Source organism: Procambarus clarkii, chromosome 2 (assembly GCF_040958095.1).
Source record: "Procambarus clarkii isolate CNS0578487 chromosome 2, FALCON_Pclarkii_2.0, whole genome shotgun sequence".
NCBI classification, from domain to species: domain Eukaryota; kingdom Metazoa; phylum Arthropoda; class Malacostraca; order Decapoda; family Cambaridae; genus Procambarus; species Procambarus clarkii.
In genome coordinates, this window is record NC_091151.1 from 46,069,165 (window position 1) to 46,089,094 (window position 19,930).

The following is a 19,930-nucleotide window of genomic DNA, read 5'->3' on the forward strand; positions in this document are numbered from 1 at the left end:
TTACAAGCCATTTCCATAATCTGGATCGAGGATCCGAACGCAGCTAGTCTCCCACACTCTTAGCTGAGCCAAGTGGTGTAAAAATTGCCGTATCGGGAGTAAAACGGAAAATATTCAGAATAGCGTTGGTACACATGCCAAAGTTTGTGTCAATTTGCCAAGGACAAACAGGATGATGACGCTGGTTGGTATTGACGTAGAGGAATTGTGAGGCAAGAGAGAGAGTGAGGTGATATTGCCGTGTGGATATTGAGGCGTGGGGAGCGACGGGTAATATTAGTGTGTGCTCTCTGTATTGCACAATAACGGAGACACGATATTATGGCGAGTGCAGGCGTGTACTCGCTTAGATTAAGTCGCCTGGATGTGCGTGCAGGAAGATGCTAGCTCTGCCTCTCCGACGTTTAAAGTTTAATGTCAGGAATGTTTTTCTCACGTTTTTAGTATCGCATTTATAATCATGTGTATTTTGTTAGCTGAAAGTCTTCGTCGTCTAACTCATTCCATTTACTGACGACTCCAACGCTGACAAAGTTCTTTCTGACGTCTCTGTGACTTAGTTGTGTCTCAAGTTTCCATATGTTCCTACCTCTGAACACTGCTTCCTTGTCTATTTTATAACTCTTTTGCCTAACCAGAAGCATGCGAATCCAACTCACATAATTTATCAAAGACGATGAATAGAAAACGTACTTATTAGTATGCTTTAATTTTTCATAGTACGTCACATTTTTAACGATTTGGTCTTGTCCATGTAAAAAACAACGTAGCTTACGCCCTTCAGCTCAGGAACGAGCCTTGTTGCAAATCTTTGGACATTTTCTGTGAGAATTCTTAGTGAACCACGTGACTGAAGGAGTTCCAAGTGTGCCACGTGATTGTCGTAGTGCCGGGTGCATCACGTGACTGAAAGAGAACCAACTGACGTGACTGAGAGAGAACCAACTGACGTGACTGAAAGAAAACCACCTGAATTGACTGGCAGCTATCAACTTCTCCAAACAAAAGTTCTGTAAAACTTACCTAATAACATTAATCTTGGGTCACAATATCCAACTCTGTCAGGTAATACAGGAGAAGGAGGAGCCTACGCCTGATTAAAATTATGTGCAAGTTCAGCTTGAATATTTCTGGGTAATTTGCATAATTAAAAACGCTCAGTAAATCCCTCTCTGGAGACCTCTCGTTTTCTCACTAATTTAGGAACACAAACAGACCTTCTGTAAATATTATATGACCTTTCTTAGCTCAATCATGCTGTGCGCTTTCTTTGTTCTGGAGTGAACAGTCTCCTTTCTTAACCTAGAGTTATGTTAAGAAAGGAAACCTCTATTTGAACTTTATGATACTCGCTGAATGTTTGAACTTTTTTCTGGACAACCAGCGTCAGCAGCATCTTCGTCATTATCATCAGCAGCGGCAGTAGCAGCAACTTTATCTTTATCAGAAGCACAAGCAATTTCAGCAGCAGAAACAGCAATATCAGAAGAAGTAACGACAATAGCAGCAGCAGCAGCAGCAGATAGGAGCAGCATAAGTAACAGCAGTATGTTGTTGCTATCAACAGCATTAGGAGCAATATCAACAGCATTAGGAGCAATATCAGCAGCATTAGGAGCAATATCAGCAGCATTAGGAGCACCATAAGCAGCAGCAATAGCAGCAGCAATGGCAGAAACATCAGCAGCAGTACCACCATTATCATCATCAGCAGCAGCCGCAGCAGCCACAGCAGCAACAACATCTGCAGCAGTAGCAGAAGCAGCAGCAGAAGAAGCAGAAACAAGAACAACAACAGCAACAGCAGAAGCAGCAGCAGCAACAACTTTAAATTGATGTCTATTCATTCAGCTCGCGAACAGATGCCGACGCTTCTAAGCTATTCATCACACAAGTTCTCTCTCTCTCTCTCTCTCTCTCTCTCTCTCTCTCTCTCTCTCTCTCTCTCTCTCTCTCTCTCTCTCTCTCTCTCTCTCTCTCTCTCTCTCTCTCTCTCTCCTTCTCCCCCTCTCTCTTTCTCTCTGACAAAATGGTGCTATACAACCGCCTCCATGCGCTATTTTCTGCTCTCTGTACCCAGTTATTCCACATATGACCGTGTTCACACTTTTCCTTTTCATATTGTGCTTTCCTAATTGTAATATATAAGAACATAAAACTTTTTTATGGCATTGGCATCAGTGTGTTAGTCAGTTATATTGTTATTGGTCATGGTGGCAAAAATGGAGATTCGTATAATTAGTAAAACTTCCCAATTTTAACCGAGAATAACACTAGGGAGCTAGTGGCGTGACGGAATAAGGGTGAACGTGATTGGCTGGTGTCCAACAACTTTAAGTTACTGGATTGTCTAGCCTAAAACGCCAATATCTCTTCATTTAACGGGAGAAGTGGTAGGGTGCGATCTTATTAAGAGGGCTGGCGGTTTTCAACCCGCCCCTCGTAACTAATGCGTCGTTATGGTAATTATGGTACCAAATACAACGTGCTATAAAAAGGTAGCGGCTCACAAAACTTCCCGTTTTGATATACATCGACTGCTTAGGTTAGGTAGTTAGCTCAGGTTAGTTCGTTTCTAGTTCGGTTAGGATGTTTGATTTTGTTCGTTGTGGCAGATCGAGCGTTTGGTCTGAGTAAACAATGTTTAGTGAATAATAACTGTTCGCAGCGCAGCACGTTTAAAAAGATAAAGGTTAGTTGAATTTCTCTCCATGCAGTATCAGGTACCGTATAAAGCACTCATTATCATTATCGAAGAATTACAAAACTAGGCCACAATATGACTTAAAAGGGAACACGATCCTAGGAATAAATACTTATTATCGTGAATATTTAAATGTAAGAGCAATGAATTAGTTTCCGTGACAGCCAATTGTTGGAATCGTCACTGAACTAGAAGGGTATGAAATCGTATGTCAGAGCGACAGTTAAATTTTCTTATGTTAACGGATTTGGTTTGCTAGTATAAAATTTTCTAGAATAGGTTGAAGTCGTACGGATAGGGAACTCCAAGTAAGTTGATAATGTTAAAGGTTTGAGTTTAGTATGGAGAGCTAGAATTAACATGGAATTAATAAATTCATCAATAAAGGCGAGAAAAGACTTTGACATGAATTCTTGAAGGGTTATTTATATGTAGAAAATTTAGTGGTTATATGATTAATGCTAAAAAGATGCCTTGTTGAGAGAGCTTTCCAGTACAAGTTTATGGTGGATAGCGGTTCCGGATTTCCGTTGGTATAACCTCTGTGGTGGCCTGAGTTTAGTCTGGTTGGATCATGGAATCTTTACCTCGGGCTTGAAGATACTTAGTGCATTTTTACGAGGTTGCTAGTTCACTTTGTATATTTAGAACCGAATAAAGCATATCTAGGTTCCCTTTCATGTGCAAGAACTTTGTCCCCCACGAGCGCAATACTCTTTCTCTTTGCCTCTCTCTTCCTTGCTCTCTGTCTTCGCCCCTCTCTCTTTCTCATTGTCTCTCTCTTCCTTTCTATTCTCTCTACCTCTCTTCTAACATTTACTTTTTCATCTTTTATTAAACACGTTTAACGTTTACAGACTTAAATGATTAAGTCATACCTACGGCTTAAAATAAGTTTTATCTTCTTGAATCTCCCTGTTTGTACTGAAACTTTGTACTGTTTGTTTGTAGTGTACTATTTTGCTTTATTTGGTACATATATAATATTTATTATTGTTTATTATTACTATTGTTAAGATGTCGTTTGCGAATATATATATATATATATATATATATATATATATATATATATATATATATATATATATATATATATATATATATATATATATATATATATATATATATATATATATATATGCATGAGAGTGCTATGATATGCACTCTCATATATCATAATATGTAAGTGTACGCGGGTGTTGTATAAGGCTCCCCGAATGCTACATATCCTCTTCATCGAGGCCAAGGGTCCCTTCAAACGCAACCAAAGGTGGCACCAACTATACAACGATACTATAAATATTGTTTATATACCTTTCAGCGATGCTATTGTTTCGCATATCATATTTGTACTCACACAGTACAGCTTAAATGATAATAAGCTCTCATTGCTTGCGTAATTCAGTGGAAACAATGAAAAAGAAATGCTCTTATCCTTGCATATTAAAAAAAATATATAATAAGACTAATTACATTGACAATCATTTTTTTTTATCTCCCAGTGTCAGGAAAATAAATATCCAGTTGCACTTTACTTTCTAAAGCTTTTACCAACTTAATTTTAACTATTTATGTTGTATGTTTCCTCGATTTATTTACGACTGACTGGTCTATATCGAATTATTTACGGCTAAGGAATGGTGCTCGTTGTCTTTCTAGTGTTAAAATTTCAACCGCTGAGTTCTGGCTACTACTAGTCTAGCTACTAGTCACTACGATGAAGGGCTGATTGACCCTAAACCTCATACACGTAATCCACATACAGGACTCATCCAAACACAACCAAACAAACCCATACTCACTGAGTATCACATTAAATACCTAACAATGTTCCGATTTCAAGTTTCGAAACATATCAAAGACTTTTACCCATCCGAGGTCACGACGCCGAGCCGGGTCCAGAGGCCAGCCACATTAGTGGGCGGAGAATATCTCTTGACCAGTCAATCCATTTTCCTTGTCTATTCTCTTTCTTGCCGTCAACTCCGTCGTTCACCGGGTCTCTCAGTAATGCTAGACTCTGCATTCAGTCACACAGGGATATGAAGGGTTTATCTACAGGCAGAAATGAATCATCATGTCTTTACGTATGTCTTAGGGTGTATATATATATACACCCTGAGATATAAAGATATATATCAAGATATATATATTTATAATGAACTTTTGACCCGACCGGAATTCGAACCCCCGCCGCCCAGGATCACCCATAAACTTCAAAGCTCGTGCTCTAAGTAGAGTCAAAGAAAAGGGAGGCTGACTCTCCTCTATTATCCGTGATTGCGTTAAACAGGATGAACGTATAAATAGATGAAAGAGCATATGTAGAGAGGAGCAGAACGGCGCTGAATAAGAGATGATGATGGGAGGGAGGGCACGTGGACAGCCAATTACACTACTTCTGAATAGGGCGTCATCATAGCATGTGAATGGAGGATAATGAGGCCAACAATATAACACGAAAAATGTGGATGGCAGGAAATGGAAATTATAGTTAGTGAATGAAGATGATGATTCCGGAGATAATAGTGCTGGGTGGAGATGTTTCCGGGGATAATAGTGCTGGGTGGAGATGTTTCCGGAGAAAATAGTGCTGGGTGGAGATGTTTCCGGGGATAAGAGTGCTGGGTGGAGATGTTTCCGGAGATAATAGTGCTGGGTGGAGATGTTTCCGGGGATAATAGTGCTGGGTGGAGATGTTTCCGGAGAAAATAGTGCTGGGTGGAGATGTTTCCGGGGATAAGAGTGCTGGGTGGAGATGTTTCCGGGGATAATAGTGATGGGTGGAGATGTTTCCGGAGAAAATAGTGATGGGTGGAGATGTTTCCGGGGATAAGAGTGCTGGGTGGAGATGTTTCCGGGGATAAGAGTGATGGGTGGAGATGTTTCCGGAGAAAATAGTGATGGGTGGAGATGTTTCCGGGGATAAGAGTGCTGGGTGGAGATGTTTCCGGGGATAAGAGTGATGGGTGGAGATGTTTCCGGAGAAAATAGTGCTGGGTGGAGATGTTTCCGGGGATAATAGTGCTGGGTGGAGATGTTTCCGGGGATAATAGTGCTGGGTGGAGGTGATTCTGGAGTTGATAATGCTTGGCAAAGATAATTCTTAGAGAGATAGATGATGTAATTATGGAGATAGTAGCGCTGGGTTGAAATAACTATGGGCACATGTTGCCTTTCACGTCAGATAATAACGATGACTAGTTTTAAGTGATTGATGGAAGCTGCTATGAGGAACTGAAGATAAAGGAGGTCATCAGGTGGCTTCTAAGATTCTTATCTAAATTACGCAATACAATGTGTCACGACAGGTCTCGATATCTGCTCCAAGGTAATCAATCATCCTTGCAGATGCTTAATTCAAAGTGGATTGGGTGTCGGGTTAATTCTAGTCTTCCTTGTATTTAATCCATGTAAGACAGTGTGTGTTTATGAGTGTTTTTATTCTGTCTATCTGATTGTTTGTCTGTATCTCTCTCTCTCTCTCTCTCTCTCTGTCTGTCTCTGTCTGTCTGTCTGTCTGTCTGTCTGTCTGTCTGTCTGTCTGTCTGTCTCTGTCTCTCTCTCTCTCTCTCTCTCTCTCTCTCTCTCTCTCTCTCTCTCTCTCTCTCTCTCTCTCTCTCTCTCTCTCTCTCTCTCTCTCTCTCTCTCTCTCTCTCTCTCATATTGTTTGCGACTTAAAACTTATCCCACAGAGAAAATATGTTGAGTTCGCATATATTTCCGGTTGTTTTAGATGTCTGAATTCAAAACCCGAATGAAGAGATCTTAAACACTATCAGAAGCGGCCGATAAATAGAAGTCTGGAGATCAAAGAGCGAGCCACAGATTCAACTACCAGAGAGGTCTGCAACATCAGCTCCAGCTCAAAGGAAATACGAGTACTAGGGTATACTGATCGCTCGGAAAGCAGTGATTGAAGTAGTTATAATAAAGCTTAAGCGGGTGGCTGATGGTAGGGAATTTTGCAGTTTTTGTAGGGACTTTTGAATTTTGCCCTTTAAGGTATAAGGAGAGGTGTTCATGGGGATGAGACTAGTCTTGAATTATTTAGAACCCTCCGATTCAACAACTTGTGTAGCTGGAAGAAGGATTTATTCAAATCCATTTGTTGTTTAAAAGGCTTTACTCAACGCCTTTAATAGTTTAGGATACCTTTACCAAACACTTTGTGTCCCTTACGAAACCTTTCTTTGAAGCCATGTGTACGTTTGAAGCCTTTTTTTCAACTGGTTTTCCCAAGAGTAGCACAAAAACAGGAAATATTCCCTCTTAATGATGTTTAACAAAATTTTAAAATGCAAAATGCCATGAAATTTATTTATGATGCTTCTCGATCATAAATAGCACTCTGTGAAAATTAGATAATTAATAACATAAAATTACATTACAAAGCGACAAACCCAGTCGAAAATTTTTGTTATGTGTATAAAACATTTTAATATCTTATTAATTAGTGAAAAAATCTGAGAAATATGTAATAATGTTAATGAATATAATTTTTTTTAACTTACACGTTATTTGGATTTTCAGAAAATTACAAGAAAGTAAATTTGAGGTTTAAACAGAATGTTTTAGGAAAGACACTCCTTCGAAATGCGTTTCGAAATACTTTCAGCTTTAATTCATCATTTTATTTTTATTGTTAACATATAAGTTGCTAATATGGTTGTATTTTTAGCCCGATTACCCAGATGTATAATGTTGTTAGCAAGAGCTCGGGGCCACAAAGGGAGCGTGGTGTGTTTGGTCACAGTTTCCACTGAGTGAAGGACATTGTTGAGAGTGTTGTCAGGGAGCGCGTAGTTTGGAGAGTCTTTAGTTAGCGTGAACATCTTATTTTTCAGTAAGTTGCTTTAATGCGTCAAACCAAAGGGATGGCTGAGTAGAGGGCCGTGAGATAGAAAGGTGGCGTGGAGGATGGGGAAGAGGAGGAGTTGTGAGGTGTAGGAGTGGGGGGCGGGGAAAGCGGAGTAGTGGGGAAGGTGGTTTTTATGGATGGGGGATGAGGAAAAGGAGGAGTGGAGGATTGAGAATGATAGAGGATTTGAAGTGGGGTAAAGCAGGCATAGGTGCAGGGGGAACGGATGAGCGAGGGTGGGGAAAATGCAGGTGTTTGAGATTGGGAGAAGAAGCAGTTGCGGAGGTGGAAAGGAGAAGGGATGGAGAAAAGGCGGACTCGAAGAGGAAATTGAAGGAGGAGCTGGGGGAAAAGAGGATAGGGAGAGGGGAGGAAAGAAGGAGTGGGAAGCGTGGGATGGAATGGCGATGATAAATAAGGGAAGAATTGATTGAGTCTCCTCTCTTGTACATCGGATGCTGCATTGGACCTTTCCCTAACCACACACATACCCCCAAAAAATGAATATGGTACATTATAAAATAATTCATTACGTTAAACTTTTAATTCTATTAATTAATTCAAGCATTAAAATATACTCTTTGATACGTTTTTTTACTAATCATTTTTAGATACATTTGCATTTATGCAGCTACCCTAGACTGAATGAAGGTTTACACAGTTGATCAAAAGCTTGTGTTGCTTAAAAAATATCCTCATCACACAAGATGTTAGTCGTACAGATCCATGTCATCATTAGTCTGCACTGGAAAACTTTCGGATGAATTATAGGGATATCATCAAGAAAAGTAGAGTTGATAAATTGATTGAAAAGCACATACTGTCAGGCCTGAAAGGTCTAATGACTAGACATTTAGTAATGTAGTGTTTGAGATCTTGACCCAGTTTCTGCTCAAATAGCTCGCACCAAGAGTTCTCAGCATTGGAAGATTCGTCACCTGTTGCTACCTCCCACAAGTAACGGTAACCCAATCTAAACAAATCATAACTTTTATACTAGTGCGTTCAAGCCTCTGGGAGTCAGCTATTTCTTTCCTTTCAGACCTAAGCGTTTGGATCAATAATGTCTTAACAGATATGGGGTCTAGTTCAGCTTCATGTTGTAACCTGTTGTAACAGGTTAGCAAGTACTATCATCGTCCAAGATTATAACACGTGAGACAGCGACACTAACAACATAACTAAGAGAAGCAAAACTCTTAAGAAGGAGATAAGGAAAAACAATAATGAAGCCGATGTGAACATCATCAAGAATGTAAATCTATGAAAAAAGAAGAAATAACAAAAATGAAGAACGAATTCTGCATCACCGTTCTTCCTAAACCGTCGATAAGTCAAGTCAGTCAATGTCAGTCAAGCAGCTTGGCCAAGCCCTGGTAAATTTTCTCTTCCTGCAATGACTCTTCTCCTCCAGTTAGTTTTCAACTGTACTCAATTCCCGCTAAAGCACTGAGTATCTTAGATTCATATGTATTAATTATGTTATAATGAGCTGTAAATCTACGGTAATCGCCCGCCGCATTTCACTTACTCATCGGTTTATGTTCTGTATTTCTGGACAGTAGTCATATTCAACTTAATTAATAAAAATAAATAAAAATAATAATATATATTATCATATAATTTTGTTATTAAATTACTACTTTATTTCATTATTATTATTATTAATAAAATTATTATTAGTATCGTTATTATTAATAACTATTATTATTATCATTATTATAAATAACAAATATTATCAATATTATTTGCTGCTATTTTATTATATTATTAAATAATTGTAAATATATTTATAATTATTTTAAATTACTATAAATAATATTTTAACTTTACTATCATGAATTAGTATGTTTGCTTTACAAGCATTTGAACACAAGCCTGTATAGACGAGTCTGCAAAGTTACTAAAAGAGAAAGAGAGCGTGAAATGTAGAAAGACACAAAAGGTAAGTGGCAGAGAACACGAGTGTCTGAGAGTGGGTGATGCAGAAAGAGCGAGTGCAGGAGAGGGCGAGATGCAGAAAGAACGAGTGGCAGAGAGTGGGAGATGCAGACTGGGTGAGTTTCTGTGAGTGCGAGATTCAGATAGGGCTAGAGGCAAATAATTGCAGAGCTTACGGAGTTAACTTATGGATTTAGGAGTTATCTGTGTGCTTTAAAAGGCATCTAGGAGCTTTGAGAGTTAATTTCGAGATTTTGGAAGTTTATCTAGAGCTTTAAGAGCAATAGTTAGCTCATAAATTTGAGTTAGCTTAGACAAATTGCTAACACTTGTCCCGCCATTTAACTTGTATACAAATGTGAAACAGTTTGTATCCCTTAATTTCGTATGGGCTTCAGCGTTGAGGTTTAGCAAGATGGTGAAGCGGACTCTGCACTGTTGTTCACTGGAACTTATTGAAAACATTTCTGATATCGTAGCCAATAATGTCTTCGGAAGGAGTTCGATCTAAAGTTAATCACGAAGTTTGTTTCGAGATGAGCCCGGAATTCCGTGTTTTTCCCTCTGCCAGTAGAACTTGGTGACGTGCCTGCCATGTCAAGTTCAGTTCCACATCTGAGTTTGGATTCATCCAGTGACCGAGTCCACATAATGAAATGTTTCAAATAGTTCAGTCAGAACTATCTTATATAATCTTCATGAAGCAAGATTTCCCTATTATTATTATCAAACATTAATGTGCTGACACATACACACACACATACACACACACACACACACACACACACACACACACACACACACACACACACACACACACACACACACACACACACACACACACACACACACGCACACACACAAGGGGTCGTTGCTTAATTGACAGCATTTGGAGGTCGTAATCCCAGGAAGCAGCCCGTAACAGCAGTCTAACTCCCAGGTACCTATTTATTGCTAGGTAACAGGGGCCTCAGGGTGAAAGAAACTCTGCTCATCTGTTTTCGCTGGCTCCAGGAATCGAACCCTGGATCGCTGGACTACGAGTCCAGAGCGCTGACCACTCAGCTACCGGCCCCCCTGTGTGTGTACTCACATAGTTGTACTCACCTAGTTGTGTTTGCGGGGGTTGAGCTCTGGCTCTTTGGTCCCGCCTCTCAACCGTCAATCAACAGGTGTACAGATTCCTGAGCCTATCGGGCTCTGTCATATCTACATTTGAAACTGTGTATGGAGTCAGCCTCCACCACATCATCCCCTAATGCATTCCATTTGTCAACCACTCTGACACTAAAAAAATTCTTTCTAATATCTCTGTGGCTCATTTGGGCACTCAGTTTCCACCTGTGTCCCCTTGTGCGTGTTGCCCTTGTGTTAAATAGACTGTCTTTATCTACCCTATCAATGTGTGTGTGTGTGTGTGTGTGTGTGTGTGTGTGTGTGTGTGTGTGCGTGTGTGTGTGTGTGTGTGTGTGTGTGTGTGTGTGTGTATGTGTGTGTGTGTGTGTGAGAGAGCCTGTATGTGAGTGCTTTTTTTAAATCATTTCAATTACCACATTGCTGTTTGCACATATATATATATGCACCAGTTTGGACTTGTCGAAGTAGCCAGCCAACCCCCTTCATCTCTCAGTCCCTCCCTTCTACTCTCTCACTTCCTCCTTCCTTTCCTTTCTCCCTTCCTTTCTCCATTCCTCCCGCCCTCTACCTTGTGGCTTGCTCGAGCGGACATACCTTCCACCCTCTCCCCCTCCCCAAGCAAGCGTCTCTTCCTGCCTCTGTCTCATTATTGATTCCTCATGCCCCACGCCCTGCACCTCCCCGCCACGCCCTGCACCACCCCCCTCCACTCCAAGCACCACCCGCACGCCCTCTCTCTCTCCCCGTCCCCCAGCCCGCACTCGACCACACCCCCGCAAGCCTGCCCACACACCTTCGCCCAAAGCACACCCGATACATCTTCAATTCTTCATGGATAACAAATGGAATTCTCATTTGTATTTGAATACATGAAACTAGTTTGTGGAATGTAGTGCATTTGCATGTGTGTGTACTCACCTATTTGTGCTTGCGGGGAGTTGAGCTTCGGCTCTTTGGTTCCGTCTCTCAACTGCCAATCTATGTGTGTGTGTGTGTGTGTGTGTGTGTGTGTGTGTGTGTGTGTGTGTGTGTGTGTGTGTGTGTGTGTGTGTGTGTGTGTGTGTGTGTGTGCGCGTGTGTGTGTGTGTGTGGGTGTGTGTGTGTGTGTGTGTGTATGTGAACGCTCCCTCCAAATGTTAATGTAATTAAGATCACACATAAGAGAATCAAACTACAGTCACAAATCAAACTAAAAAGAGCGATTTTTACGTAATATGCATTTAGCATTCTGAAGCATTATAAGTCAAAGTTCCTGAAGGCAATTAGAGTATCACTTTCCTGATAAATGGTCTCCCTTTCACCCAATACCGCTGTTGGAGTCATCCTGGACATGTCTTCTATAGTCTCAACCCTCGTAACGCCCTGTCCAAGTAGCCTATATTCACTCTATAATCAGTCCTATAATTCCTGACCTATAATCTCTCTGATTTCTATGCGAGATTGTTGAATATTTTCTGATAATCGTCGGAGACAAACTGCCCACCACATTACTTTGGTCAGCTTAATTGTTTCCCAAATATTGAATAAGCTTATCAAGCATGGCTTTACTAAATCCATATTTGTTTACAGAGAAAATACAATTCTTAATCTTGCACGCATCTCCTAATCAATGCACAACAGGGAAAATAACTTTGATTAGGTCCTTATGGGTCAATGATATTTGTGTTCATGGTGACGTGGGTGTGGGTGATGGTGCTAGTGTGGACTACTACTACTAGTGTGGATAATTGGGGTACGCAAGTGGGCATACTGATGATGCAGAGGTAGACCTTGATGATGTTAATTTGTACCATAACGTCTCAGAGTTGGAACGTGATGAAGTAGGTGAGGATTCGGAAAACTTAGGTGTAGGCAGTGATGGTGTTGCGTTAGACCGTGATGAAGTATTGTTCGACCGTAATGATGCTGGAAATGAAGATAATTGTGGAACCTCCCTGAAATATTGTCCTCAAGTGCGCCTGCGAGATCCACGCACGCTAGTTGCAATTCGACAAGAAGCTATCGCGATGGATGAAGTGTCTAAGCAAAATCCCACTGTATGCAACATTCAATGGACCTCTTTGTGCTAAAGTCAACCTGAAGTAGCTGGAGTACATGGCTGTAAACATGTTGAATTAAGCGTGGGACAAAGAGGCCAAGTGATGGCTGACAGATACTGGTGATAACATCGTCTGTCAGCAGATGGCTTGCTTCGCGACTCTAGAGTCACCGTAGTCTTCTAACAATATATAGATAGCTTGTCTATGTTCTTCTTTTATAGAAGAATACGATTATTTACTGTGATATATTTTGGCACCTCTGGTGACCTCTTGTCACCGGGTAGTTAACTTGGCGGTCAACTCAAATATTCCTGTTATTGGAAACAAAAGAAGACGACCTTCTCAGTCTAGGCAATGTCAATGAATTAATTCGTACTCACGAGTTTGGAGATAATTAGGGTACTTGCTTTGTTCCGGGGTGCTTCCAAACATAACTGGGACTTTTAACTATGGGTTTTTCTCTTTACATGGTTTGGCCTCGACTTCTCTCCCACCCTCCAGTTCTCTCTGCCTCTCTCCTACCCTCCAGTTCTCTCTGCCTCTCTCCCACCTTCCAGTTCTCTCTGCCTCTCTCCTTCCCTCTATTTCTCTCTGCCTCTCTCCTCCCCCGATTTATCTGTCTGATCTCTCTCCTTACCTACTACTCTCTCCTTTAACCATTCAACTTTATCGACGTTGAATCAACGTTATCGACGTTACATCAACGTTATCGACGTTGAACCAACGTTATCGACGTTGAATCAACGTTAGCGACGTTGATTCAACGTCATTTACTGCCATAAAATCAGTTTTAGCACTATATGGACAATTAAATCCACACTTCGTTCTACATACGAGACGCTGGGATTCGGAACAGTAGGCGCTCCTTCGTAAAGAGGGCCACGGGGGTCGACCACAACTCCCCTATGATACGCGGCATTCAATTACAAGTCACCCTGCAACGTTTGGTGAGGCCCCTCTCCTCCAAGCGTTTGGCCCCAACCTCGAACCAACCGACGAAGAGACATTTTCTCTTATTGATATGAGATGGTCATTTGCATATATGCACTTCCAGTTATATATTGTTCTGGAAAATGTGAAATTTTGCTGTAATGTCGCAGAAATTCATAAATACAACACAGATGCAGACGACCAGTGCGTATATGGAGCATATGTTCATAAATGATATCACATTTGTAGTGAAGAAGTTATGTCGGAGGTGTGGATGACGGCGCAGGCGTGGGTGGGTGTGGATGATGATGATGATGATATCGGTAACGACGAAAGTGCAAACGATAACGCAGATGTAGACAAGGACACAGATGAGGATGATAACAGGTGTAGACAAAAAAGCAGATATGAATGATAACAGTAATTGACGAGGACGCAGGTGTGAACCCTTTCCGGGGGTTCGTAATGATTGACAGGAATGCTTTAATTACACAAAGCAGCGATATACACGGGTAAGGCCAGCGAGATACGGCCATTGGTGATAAGCGAGATAACAGCTGGCACGAAGTATACGAGCCTTAGAAGGGATGTGGGAGGGACGATGGGAGAGGAGTAGGGAATGGTGGAGAAGGAAAGAAACATAGGGTGAGGGAAAAGGACTAATATTTAGGAAAGGAAAGGTAGGGAGGAATTTGGCGAAATATTAAGCGAGAAAAGAAGAAGGACCATAAAGAGGTGGAAGAGGTTTCGAGCAGTAAACAGTTGGGGTAGATAGATAGTGGTCAATAGAGGTGGAAGAACACAATGTGCTCAGAATAGAGATAGGTTCAAAAAGGAAGACTGGGAAGAGAAGGGAAATGGGATAGAATAGGGAATGTGAGAACTTGTCTCATATGATAGGATGATAAATAAACGATGGACGAATGACGAGTTAGCTAGTGAAACAAAAAACAAGGCACAAAATATTACAAATAAGAACAGTGGATAGAAGCAAGGAGAAGCTAGTAATAAATGCTTGAGACAACCTTTATGTATCACCTGAGGAGAAGTATGAACAATTGCGCACCACGACGAGAAGATAAATGGAGAGGAAACTGAAGGAAATTGAGCAATGGGAATGAAGAAAGTCAAGAGATATAGTGATTGACGATTAAAACAAATCGTTGAAAGGATTAATAACAAGAAGTGGAGAAGGTTATAAAGTGTAATAAATAAATGAAGGGAGGAGATAATTATTTGGGAGTGCATGGAAGGGTTACCTTACGTTGGTTCCCAGGATCAACGTTCTTGCGGTCCTGTCTCTGACCAGGCCTCCTGGTGGTTGGTGGTCTAGTCAACCAGGCAGTTGGACTCAACTTCTCGCACACTTGCAAGTACTCATTAAGAGGTGTTGTGCCGGCGAAGATGATGATAATGATGAAGTTGAAAATAAATATGATAAATTTTAATTACGGTTGTCATAACAATACTTTTTCTTATATTAATGAATATATAAACTTTACTATAAACATGAAAAATACAGATACAAAATTTGATCACTCACAATATGTATTTCAGAAAGTTATCCTCTATAAACTTTCGATGCGAGACTGACACTCTCCCTGAAGAAGATGGCTTACTTAACCAGTCATTCACAGTTTAGAGGTTGGTGGTCAACGTTAGTGGTTAGTATCTGAAGGCAGGGAGTTAAGAGGCTTGGTAGCCGAAGGCCGGAAGTTGAGGGTGGCGGAAAGTGAATGCCTAAGAGCGAGAAAGTCAGGGATCAGAGATCACAGGAAAACGGCAAAATGCCAAATTTCAGAAGTCGAATGACTGATCGAACGGAAAGAGCCAAAAGGTAGAGGTACGTGAAAAGGAGCCCAAAAAAGCAGAGTTCGAATGGCAAAAGTCAATAGGCAGAGTTCGAATGGCAGAAGTCAATTGGCAGAGGTCGAATGGCAGAAGACAATATGCAGATGTCGAATGGCAGAAGTCAATAAGCAGAGGTCGAATGGCAGAAGTCAATAGGCAGAGGTCGAATGGCAGAAGTCAATAGGCAGAGGTCGAATGGCAGAAGTCAATAGGCAGAGGTCGAATGACAGAAGTCAATAGGCAGAGGTCGAATGGCAGAAGTCAATAGGCAGAGGTCGAATGACAGAAGTCAATAGGCAGAGGATGGAGGTCTGACTTAGTTGACCATATCTCATCCAGCCCGGCAAATATATCCTTAACGTAATGCAACTGGAGCGTTTGACCAGCGGACAGTTTATAGCCTCCAATTAGCAAGAGGAAGCTATTAGCAGTATTTAGAGAGATATTTTCGCTGCAAAATTAAAGGTTTTTGCTTGGAGCACACAAGGAGGAAGAATGATATGAAGATAACTTCAAGGAAAACGAAAATAACGCGAAGATTTGGATGCAGGTTTTAGAAAGAAGAGGAGGTGGAGGAGGAGGAAACTAAATATATGGACTAAGGAAGCGTGATAAACTTTGTCACTCTGGCAGGGAGAACGATAATTTCCATTTGGGGAGAGGAAAGGGAAGAATATTATGGACACGGAGGAAGTGAGATAACTCTGGGAGGAGAGAAAAGAGAGTGAGGGAAGAGGAAGTGAGGGTATGGAGAGTGAAGAGAGAGAGAAAGCCATGTGAAGTGTAATGAGGGGGAAAAGAATTAAGAGAATAAGAAGTGATGGAAGATGGTGTGAGGAGAGAGGGATTAAGATGAGAGGGAGCAAGGGGAGAAGGACGATATGGAGGAGTGTGAGAGGAGAAGTGAAGCGGAGAAAGAGTGAGGGAAGAAAGTATGAGAGAAGAGGGAATGAGAGAAGAAAATGGGAGGAAAGAGGGAGTGCGAGGCCAGACGGACTATGGAAAGAAAGGGAAAGAGGGGATAGAGGGGGACAGGAAGAGAGTGTGAGGGACGAGGGAGAAAGAAAACCCCAGCAGAAGATATTCCATGGCAAGTCTCCAAGAGCAGACATCGTTGGCTAAGAGACTCCAGGGGATAAGACAGAGTCAAACTGTCTTGCGGGACAGTTTGTGATGGTGATGGTGCTGGTGGTGGAGATAGTGGTGATGGGTGTGATAGTGGTGGTGATTGTGGCAGAGGTGGTGATCATCGTGGTTATACAAGTGGTGGTAATTATAATAGTGGTTGTGATGATGATGGTTAGAGTAGTGGTGGTGGTTGCTGTAGTGGGTGTCATGATTATGGTTATAGAGAAGGTGTTAATAGCTAATAATGGTTAGTGATGATAGTAGGGATCATGGTTATACTAGCAGTGGGATGGGCAATAGTAATGGAGGCGATGGAAGGAAATGAAACTGTTCTAATGATGGTGATAGGGGTAGTGATAGTGTAATGATGATAGGGACAGTGTTAGTGATAGTGACTGTGGTGATATTGGTGGTGGTATAGGTGCTGTGGACCGACTGATAACACAATCGCCAAAATCCCTTGATATATGAAGGCAGCGTGAAAAGGGGGAAAAGTTTTATGGGCCAAGGTTCATGAGTTAGGTAGTTGGAATTCCCCACTAGCCACACCCGTTCCTCTTATCCATAGCTCAGTCCCGGAGCTAGATATCCCTACCCCACACTCTGTCTCCTATCCATAGCTGTACGGATGGGGGGATTTGAATACCGAACCGCACCCCTCCTACTTATCTATGGCTGCATGGAAGGGGATCTATACCCTGTAACCTAAACTGTACCTATTATTTTATGCGGTATGGTCGTGCCAGAAACACAAACAGAATGTGTAAATAATTAGAAGCTAAAAGAGGGAAAACAAATTATAGAACTCTCCTGGGACTCAATCTCGTTCCCTAAAAACGCGGTGATCCTGAACTGTGACCTTTCAGCTACAAAAGCTCTGCTGCCTGACGAATGTTTTGAACTTTTAGTCAACATCAATCGGGCTGTGCTTCATACATATGATTGCGAGCAGAAACGTCTAACAGCCTGGTTGACCAGATCACCAGTCAGGAGGCCTAGTCAGAGACCATGCCGCATGGGCCACTGATTTCGGGAACCATTACAAGATTGGTAGATAGATATCATTTAGATTACTCCTCTTTTGAATTTGACGAAAAATTTGATGATAAAATCAACTAATCTATGCATTTAGGAAGCTACGTTTTCAATTAGAATTTAAGGGTAAATTGTTGTATTAAACAATGATAGATTACAGCCTTATAAAACACTTAATGGAACAAACTGTTTCCGTTTGATTGCTTCTGTCAAGATTTTGAAGTCACCTTCTGTTAGATCCTCAGCGGTCATCACGCCCACTACTCGTCATCACGCCCACTACTCGTCATCACGCCCACTACTCGTCATCACGCCCACTACTCGTCATCACGCCCACTACTCGTCATCACGCCCACTACTCGTCATCACGCCCACTACTCGTAATCACGCCCACTACTCGTCATCACGACCACTACTCGTCATCACGCCTACAACCAGCCGCCACGTCCATTATTCATTGTCACAGTAGCCATCTGTCATCCTATAAAGAACACAGAAACACCACAACAACACGTGTCAGACCGGTGGCGGCATCATGGCGACCAGGTATTGTGTAGACAGCGATAAGAATGTGGAGAGGTACACGCCACGGGAGCTTATCTGGGGTGTACCTGGTTGAACCTGGGGATATACTGCTAGGGGACTCACCTAGGGTGTACTTGGTGGTACCAGAAAGTACTCGTCTCAGGTGCTTAACTGGGGTATACCAGGTGGTACCTGCAGGTACATGTCAGTGGCAACCCATGAGAAGTACTTAATTGAAATTGGACCCGCCTTCAGCTGAAGAAGCTGAGCAGTGAGAAAAAATGAATCGAGAGGTTGGAATATCCTATATCCTAGGCTGCCTACCTTTGCTTTTTATAGACAGGTGAACACACACTCACGCAGACTAGGTATGAGTTACGCGAAAATGCTATATTAATTATACTGCAGGTCGCTGAAGAGGTAGTGGAGACATGATTACTACATACAGAGCTGTATACGGGCTCTTTGGTCCCGCCTCGCAACTGTCAATCAACTGGTGTACAGATTCCTGAGCCTACTGGGCAGTCATATTTTCCTTTGAAACTGTATATGGAGTCAGCCTCCACCACATCACTGCCTAATGCATTCCATCTGTTAACTACACTGACACTGAAAACGTTCTTTGTAACGTCCTTGCGGCTCATGTGGGTACTCAGTTTCCACCTGTGTCCCCTTGTTCGCGTCCCGCCAGTGTTAAACAGTTTATCTTTATCTAACCTGTCAATTCCTCTGAGAATTTTGTAAGTATTGATCATGTCTCCGCTTACTCTTCTGTCTTCCAATGTCGTGAGGTGCATTTCCCACAGCCTTTCCTCGTAACTCATGGCTCTTAGTTCTGGAACTAGCTTAGTGGCATACTTCTGAACTTTTTCAAGCTTCGCCTTGTGCTTGACAAGGTACGGGCTCCAAGCCAAGGCCGCATTCTCCAGGATAGGTCTTATATATGTGGTATACAAGGTTCAGAATGATTCCTTACTCAGGTTCCTGAAGGCAGTTCTGATGCTAGCCAGCCTCGCATACGCCGCATACGTTATTCTTTTGATGTGGGCTTAAGGAGACAGATTTGGTGTGATATCAACTGCTAGATCTTTCTGTCCGTTTTATGAAGGACTTCATCTCCCATTCTGTATCCTGTGTCTGGGCTCCTGTTTCCATTGCCAAGTTTCATTACCTTACATTTACGCGGGATGAACGTTAGTAGCTATTTATTGGACCATTCATTCAGTCTGACTAGGTCTTTTTGTAGCCTCATACTATCTACCTCCGTCTTAATCCTCCTCATAATTTTTGCATCCTCAGAAAACAATGAGAGGAATAATTCTATACCCTCTGGTAGATCATTTACATATATCAGAAACAGTATGGGTCCAAGGACTGAACCCAAGAACTGACAGGACTGACACACACACACACTCACACACACTGTGTGTTTGTGTGTGTGTGTGTGTGTGTGTGTGTGTGTGTGTGTGTGTGTGTGTGTGTGTGTGTGTGTGTGTGTGTGTGTGTGTGTGTGTGTGTGTGTGTTTGTGTGTGTGTGTGTGATACACATGGCCAACAGCCATTTATCATTCAGAAATCCGGAGAATATGTCTTTCCGTGCCCAATGTATAGTGAAGGTGAGACCCACACTTAATTATGCATTTCAAGCATGGAACCCTTACCTGAAAAAAGAACAAGGAAAAGTAGAAACTAGAAAAAGTCCAGATATATGCAACAAGACTCAAGATGTATATATATATATATATATATATATATATATATATATATATATATATATAT

General features: G+C 41.6%; 2 protein-coding genes across 2 annotated transcripts in view; one reads left to right on the plus strand and one right to left on the minus strand.

The window, feature by feature from the left end:
* The window catches only part of Fife (regulating synaptic membrane exocytosis protein fife), a gene marked incomplete in the record, with an annotated part of 325,447 nt that overhangs the window by 20,132 nt on the left and 285,385 nt on the right, over positions 1-19,930 (plus strand).
* On the minus strand, positions 1,341-1,847 carry LOC138366440 (uncharacterized). Its single transcript, XM_069327492.1, has one exon. It carries the CDS (start codon positions 1,845-1,847, stop codon positions 1,341-1,343), a length of 507 nt encoding a protein of 168 aa, XP_069183593.1.